Below are 7,847 nucleotides of genomic sequence, written 5' to 3' on the forward strand. Positions count from 1 at the left end.
TGCATGCACTTTCTATGGTATCTAGACAACATCATAACGTTTAATGATGAGGATTAAAAACCAAACGTGTGTGCCAGTGGCACCTCTTACGCAAGTTTTTACATGATATGTTTTTAGTTTTCCAAAAGTCTTAAGCTGTTTTATTTTTTACTCACCATAAGGATTGTCAACCCAATGTCCATCAACAATTGTATACTTTAACAAAAACTGCGTTCTAGTAGTTTCAATGTATTGTCACGGTGGTTTTCTGCATTGAATTTGTTTACTGCTTATGTTTCTTGTATGTTTTGCTGTACCGATTTCATAAAAACAAAAAATATACATGGATTCTTTGTCTTAATGTCTGTGTTGTTACCATTAGATACAATCATTAGACATCTTGTATAGACAATGTGTGACATTGCTCATTCTTCATATGTTTTTGCGACTCCGCACAGAGAAACGTGAAACATTAATAGAAATTACATGTGTCTACTTCACATGTCTTTCAGAGGCGTAAAAATAAAGTCAACAGTGTTAGTATGGAAAGCTAAAACCCACAGGCATGACCTGATCCTAATTCTGTAATTTGGCTACCTCCGGCTGTCACATAGACAGACCATCTACTCCATGCCTCTACGAATCCTGACAGAGTTTTGGCTTTATGTACATGACGCACCAAATCTAAACCGTGGTAAACTAAATACATTTGGCTGCCAAGATCTCTAATTTTCTGACATGACCAAAAAAGATGATGTGGTCATCATCAAACTTTACTCACTTTTTTAGGTTTTTTGTTTATTTTAGTTTAACTCAACACACTATTTTACGCACACAGAAATTGTCAGATTTTACGTTTTCAGGTTTCATATGCACATCACATTGCGATTACAGTCTCAACTAGTTCACTGATCTATCAATAATAGCTACAAATGTTGTTTGTATGCTTGCTCTGATTTCATAAAACATCCATTTACATTGAAAACCTATGGGTTCTTTGTCTTAATGTCATCAATTATTTCGTTCACATCATCAGCGCCAAAATGTTTTACTATAAGAGTGTGCAAACTGTTTTACTTCGGTTTAAATGTGTTGTTTGATATCGGTCTAGATTTTTATACAACCCTTCAGAACATGTCGGTGTGTTAACATTTACAAGAATGATGAAACATTTACTTCACCAAGAGTAAGTGTAGGGGTGACAAAAACTTTTGGTTGTTTGGAAATGATATGAACGCAGAGAAACTATTCCAGCTTAACCAGCTTTAACATAAATTTTTATATGGGTCCTGATTTTTAAAAATAGTAAGATATACCCTTTGTTTCTAACACACAGTTCTAATCATATCACAAGCCTGAATGTTTAGAAACATAAAAAAAAAACGTTTTTGAAGGATCGTGCCTTCATAGTTTGTATAAACAACATGTCGTGTATGCAGGGGTTTGTTGGTGTATTTTAGACACAAAGGTGTTTATTTTAATCTTTAAACAAATATGTATGACAAAAGTTGTACTGACTGAGCTGACACTAAGTACCGTTGCTGAAATGGTAAAACTAGGTAGACACATCTTCAATACAATATTGGTACCGATATTAAATGTGACCAAACTATTTCAAACAGTACCAAGTTGTAGATGTTTGCAACTTAATTTACAAGGTTTTAACAAACAAACACACATTACTGTTTTGTCTTGGTGTGTTTCATCGTATCGTTGCTGTTGCATACAACAGACTCTCAACTTTATGTTAAAAGGATTACTAAATAAAAACCTAGTCAATCTTTATTATGTTGCTACTGATGATTTTACAAGTTTACAGTTTCAAACACTTTGCTATCTTCGCTGTTCCGATGTGAAAGATTTAGTAAGTAAATCTAAAATATAATTCACAGTGTTGCTGTGTCCCCTTAATCTTCTAGCAACAATTTTTCAAGAGATTACCAACATGTATGATGTACTAACTGTCAGGGGATCTGAGATATTATTTTCTGAAGTAATTAAAAAGTTAACTATCTAGTGCTTATGGCACAATAACTTAAGCGATAAAGAGTTTGACAAATGTTAAATAATCTATAGAAACGAAACAAACTGAATTACAAAGCCACTGACATAAGGTTTACACTTACAAATCACGCAGATGTTTAAAGTGGTACAAGTTTTTATTACTCATCAAGTAAAAGAAATACATCATATGTCACCAATAAATATCAAAAAACATCAGTCTGATCATTATTTGATATTGTAAACAGACACAAACCACAAAGGTACACAGGTGTAATATGTCAGTAATTGGATGCAGCTTCAGTCAACAGATCTAGAGTTTTCAGTTTTTGTCAACAAATTGCAACAGAACTATCACAACATTTTATGATCTTAAAACCAACAGTCTGAGGAATCGATACAAGCAAAGTGTATTGCGCAGACTAATGTTACTGGGCAGTAGGGGTTGAACGACTTTAAATAATTTGAAGTCGACAGTTATGACATCAAAGTCGAGTTGACGTCGACTAGTCGTTGATATCAATCATACAAAAAAACAAGAGATTGGACTGCTTTGCATCATCCCACAATTTATTTGCAGGACAATATACAGATGCTGATTATACAGCTCTCATACGTTGCAACTTAACATTAACAATGCAACAACTCCCGTTTTAAATAATGCTAAAATTATACAGCTCATAATGTTGAAACTTAATATTAACACATAAAAAATTACACTCGTTTTAAAGCAATTTTTTTATCGATGCATGTCGGCATAACAATGCTAAAATTATAAAGCTCATATGTTGAAACTTAACAGTTAAAATGCAACAATAACTCCCGTTTTAATGCATTTTTTAATCAATGCATGTCGGCATAACAATGCTAAAATTATAAAGCTCATATGTTGAAACTAACGGTTAAAATGTAACAATAAATAACTCCCGTTTTAATGAAATTTTTTTCGGCATAACAATGCTATTTACTCAAGATAACACTTTACTACTAAGATAACACGCCTAATCACTGTCACAGTCCTGCTCATTCACAGTTTTTAATTTTCGATCATGGTTTGCATGCAAGAACACGAGGGCATCAACGTGAGCTGGATGGAGGCTTGCCCGCAGTCGGCTGATAGTATTCCCAGCCAGTGAAAAAATTCGCTCGCTGGGGGTACTGGTAGCTGGAACAGCCAAGTATCTTTTGCAAAGCTTGGCCAAACGGGGAAAATTGTCGTGGTTGCAAGCCCACCACTGCAAGGGGTTCTCCATCGTGGGAATTTGTGGTGCCGAAAAATATGCACTTATTTCTTCGGCTGCTGTGGATTGTGCCGTTTTCCTTCCACTGTGATAGTGTGGCCCAAAAAGCTGTTCAAAATCTTGTTCAAGTCGGGCCTTTTTTCCAGTTACTGGCTCACCCTCGCTGTTCACATCATGAGCTAGGATGAAAAGAAGAAAGAAAGCGCTATAAATTAAAATACACATTTACGTTAGTGATGCGCAGATCCAAGTAATACAAAATAATATTCAAATTATTTGCGGGTGAATTAGAAATAAATCATTAATATGTTTAAATAAATATGTTTTAAATATTTTAATAAAGAGACTCATTTCCCGGTAAAACACGAATAGCATGCTTTTACTTCCGTTTTTAAAACATTAACTTATCTCTTCAGTAAAAAAAAAATAATTGATGACTTTATGATTCTTTTTCTGGAATGTAACTCTGTCTCCTCTGATTTCTGATCCCTTGATTTTGCACTAAAATTGATGATTATATTAGGGAAATTTAAATTTACATAAATCTAAAATACTCTAAATAAAACCCGACTTTAATTTTTGGTATAGATTAAAAAATCTTCTATGAATCTCTTAAAACAAATGTTAAAAATAAAAAAAAGATTAAAACATCTCTTATCCTGGGAAAAATCTTAACTAGTTTATTGTTGTCTGGATCGTGTGGCTTTGAGATGTATCTTATTATAATTTTTTTCTCTCTCTCTCTCTAAGCTATGCATATTAATTTAGTGGGTCAATTAATAAATAAAAATAAATATAAAAAAAATCTCTTCAGTGAAAATCAACCATGGAAAACATATGCTTCGAGCAACTCTTAGTGATCATAATATAACATGAAAAGAAAACCTTACATGGCATTGCCTAATAACTTAACAGATAATAAAACGGTTCTAGCAGTTTCATTCAGTGGACCCACCTTGTGCTGCAAGCGGCTCTCCCTCATCCGAAACCAGGCTGTTCAGGTGGCTGTGAGCGGCCTCTCTTTTACCCTCTGGGATGAAATTAAGATGTTTAAAACGAGGATCGAGCATACATGCCACAGTGGGGATGGATTCTGTCAGATCGTCGGACTCCAGTTTAAACCGTATTTCCAACTGCCGTCGAACAGTGTTCTTAAAGGCACGTACAGCTGTCATGTCAGATGCTTCGACGCGCAGAGTGGTGCTGATCATGTTGAAAATGACAGGAAAGATAAAAGACAGCCCGACATGCAACTCCGCACACATTATCTCGGTGGCCTTGGCCAAAGGTTGCAGCACTGGAATCAGCTGTTCAAGCATCTCCCAATGTGATGCTCTCATGGCGAGTGACTTTTGGATGGCTGGTTTGGTGACGGTTTCATCTGCGAGCACAGATTGCACCGCGATTCTTTGCTCGAACAGTCGCTGGATCATTACGAATGTGGAATTCCATCGGACCGCACAATCTGTCTGAAGTTTGTTGGGTCTTATGCCAAGTTGTTCCTGTCGTTTTCGTAGTGCACACGTGGCTACCGCTGAGTGGCGAAAGTGACTAACAACCCTCCTTGCTGCATCAATAACTTTTGAAACGTCAGGTAAGGCTAAGCCAGCTTTTATGGCTAGCTGTAGGGTGTGTCCGGTGCAACCCAGATCTTTAGGAAACATTTCACATAACTCCATAGCTAAATTCATGTTACTGGCATTATCGTGGACTGTGCAAAACACCTGTATGCCCCATTCCTTAATTATTTCAGAAAGACGGTCAGCAATGTTGGCTGCAGTATGTCTCTCTGGCATCATTGATGTACAAAGCACTCGTGCCGTCAGCTTCCATGTGTCGGTGATATAGTGAGCAGTTACTGTGATGTACGGCTCCATAGTGGAGGACGTCCACAAATCGGTTGTAAGCGACACAGTCTGGTCTCTCATCTCCTCCACAATTTTTTCACGCATGCTGTCGTACTGGTGTTTGATAGTGTTCCACAATGTCTTGTACGATGGAATATCGTAGCCAGGTTCAAAAAAGTGCAGTATTTCTCTAAAACCTTCTCCGTGCACTGCAGCCAAAGGTCGAATGTCTTTGACGATAAAATTAATCAGTAAATTGGTAATTTGCTGCCGTCGTTTCTCTGTCACAGCAGGTGGTTTAGTGAAGTTTCTAATTGACTGTTGTTGCGATGGTTTGCGTTCCTCACTTAACGTACTTAGCGGATGCCTTTTCAGATGCGTGTGCATTACACTTGTACTCTTGTTGTACTTCAGAACAGACTTACATATTTTGCAGGTGACATTTTTGCAAGCTTCATCTTTAGTGAAGTATTTCCACACACTTGATGTAACGTTAGGCCTACTACTGCTGCTTTCTTGCTGAATTGACCCTCCAGGCTCGTCATTTGTTGTCGACTGCGACGCGGCCATGTTGTTAATATCAAAATTGGCGCAATCGTATGTCACGTGATCAACGCGACTAGTCGACGTCAAGCTTAAAGCGTCACGACATTGAATTAAGGTCGACTAGTCGACTAGTCGACTAGTTGGTTCAACCCCTACTGGGCAGCCGTACTGAGTTGTGAGGAACGTCAGGTTGCGATACCCTCTGATTCATGCAGAACTCATCCATCCATGAGTTGTCAGCAGGCATTGTAGGAGCTTTCTTGAGGACACAGGTCCATTGGAACATCATCAGACATTACTGTAACCATACAAAGGGTGTTGTTGTAGGGTGATGGTCCGCCATCAAGTACTGTAGGGGCCTTATTGAGGGCACAGGTCCAGCTGTAGGTTCTCTCATCTTCATAATGCTCCAGTGTGGGCAGTGCGAATGTGCTGGTGTAGCAGTAGGAGACCATAGTTTCTTGAAACTTGTTAAGCGAATGTGTTGTATGATGCAAACATGGTCCGTTTTAATGACTGTAATAGGTAGGCGGGGGCATGGGGTCCTGGAGTTAGGGACGTACCTCCCTGGGTTTAACAACTTCACTTTAAACATCTGCGTGATTTGTAAGTGTAAACCTTATGTCAGTGACTTTGTAATTCAGTTTGTTTCGTTTCTATAGATTATTTAGGTAACACTTTATTTTACGACCCGCAAAGTACCGCGTAATTAAACCGAATTTACAGCGTACCTATTTGTAACAACAGGGTAGGTAACCTGTAGGTATAAGGGAATAATATTTTAAGTTTGGGGTAATAAGGGGGTAAGAATATGAAGAATTATAAATTATTTATACTCTAAGTATTTTATAACAACAGGGTACCTATTGTAATATTACGTGGTATGTATGACTTAGTCAAGTCTATGGGGAAATTATGTTTTATTTATTTTTTATTGTGAATTTTTCATATTGACTACTGAATGTTGTATACAGTCAATGTCTACGAGCCACATCGGCAAATAAATATAACAGCATATCACTTTTATTTTAGTAGCCTATATTACTTGCTTTTAATAACAAAAGTCCAGCTGATTTAATGTGGTTATCTTTTTTTTAAGGTAAGTACAATAAAAATAGCAACTTATTCCCTATTTACCAGGAAACTCCTACATTTGCGGACATATTTGAAGTGGTGCGTTGCAATTTATTTACTGGAAACACAAGTATTTTAGCCAAATATAATTTATGCAATGGCAAACCAGAATGAAACAACAGCAGATATCAGCTCCCGCTAAAGCAAAAGACGACTACATGCGTAGACTACTGCGCAGGTGTAGAACGCGCGGCCGTGTCTCCAGGAGGTTTGCTGGAACGCGATCCTGAGGTGAAATTTCTTTAAGAGGTTTTAAAAACTTTCTACACTGTGGAGTACGGCTGCGAGTGATGTCAGCAGGATCCGCATGTTGGATAAGGTGACTGGTTTTGTTAATACATGACTCACGCATTTCAAACAATGTTTTTCAAGAAAGTTGCTAGCTAACGGTAGCAGGTTAGCTAGCACATAAGTAAGCCTAAAATTTATCAACGTAACTGGCTTAGAAAACTCTGTTTCTGTCAAGGCACAGTGAAGAAACATTTACTGAAGGCTTTCATTTATGTTTTTTATAATGCAGAACAGCATTTGTGAGACGACATCAACTCATCATCCGAGTGGACAAGAACACCAACAGAGGAAGCCAAGCCGCAAAAACAATGAAAAATTGTCATGACTTTTTATTTTAAATAAAAGTTATGTGATAATAAACATTAAGTGTTGGCTTAATTATAGTGTTTTAAAGATGTTTTGAAAAAAGTTGTTTTAAAATAAAAATAACAATATTCTGTATGTTTATGGTATTTACCCTATAACATTTATTAACAAGAGGTGAACAAAGCACCACTTTAGTTTACAGCCCGCAAATATGTGAGTTACCTGGTACATACACAGAACAAGCGGGGAATAAGCCCCACTTCAATTTACAGCCCGCAAATATAAGAGTTACCTGGTACATACACAGAACAATCGGGGAATAAGCCCCACTTTAGTTTAGAGCCCGCAAATATGAGAGTTACCTGGTACATACACAGAACAATCGGGGAATAAGCCCCACTTCAATTTACAGCCCGCAAATATAAGAGTTACCTTGTAACTCCTGTACACATATACAGATCAAAGAGGTACAAGTTGCTATTATTTTTATTGTGTGTTATAT

At 37.2% G+C, this 7,847-nt stretch overlaps 1 protein-coding gene and 1 long non-coding RNA gene across 2 annotated transcripts; one reads left to right on the top strand and one right to left on the bottom strand.

Annotated features, from left to right (window-relative positions):
* Nucleotides 1-2,551: 2,551 nt before the first annotated feature.
* On the bottom strand, nucleotides 2,552-5,712 carry LOC135744905 (E3 SUMO-protein ligase ZBED1-like). Its single transcript, XM_065263292.2, has 2 exons — nucleotides 4,177-5,712; nucleotides 2,552-3,400 (listed from the first exon to the last, which is right to left on the bottom strand). The coding sequence occupies exons 1-2, from the start codon at nucleotides 5,636-5,638 to the stop codon at nucleotides 2,982-2,984; spliced, it is 1,881 nt and encodes a 626-aa protein (XP_065119364.1). The 5' UTR covers nucleotides 5,639-5,712; the 3' UTR covers nucleotides 2,552-2,981.
* A 1,306-nt stretch (nucleotides 5,713-7,018) lies between these two features.
* LOC135744994 (uncharacterized) lies at nucleotides 7,019-7,401 on the top strand. The gene is made up of 2 exons (XR_010530915.2): nucleotides 7,019-7,067; nucleotides 7,269-7,401. It is a non-coding gene; the product is annotated as an uncharacterized lncRNA (long non-coding RNA).
* Nucleotides 7,402-7,847: the final 446 nt, after the last annotated feature.

Source organism: Paramisgurnus dabryanus, chromosome 3, assembly GCF_030506205.2.
Source record: "Paramisgurnus dabryanus chromosome 3, PD_genome_1.1, whole genome shotgun sequence".
NCBI classification, from domain to species: Eukaryota; Metazoa; Chordata; class Actinopteri; order Cypriniformes; family Cobitidae; genus Paramisgurnus; species Paramisgurnus dabryanus.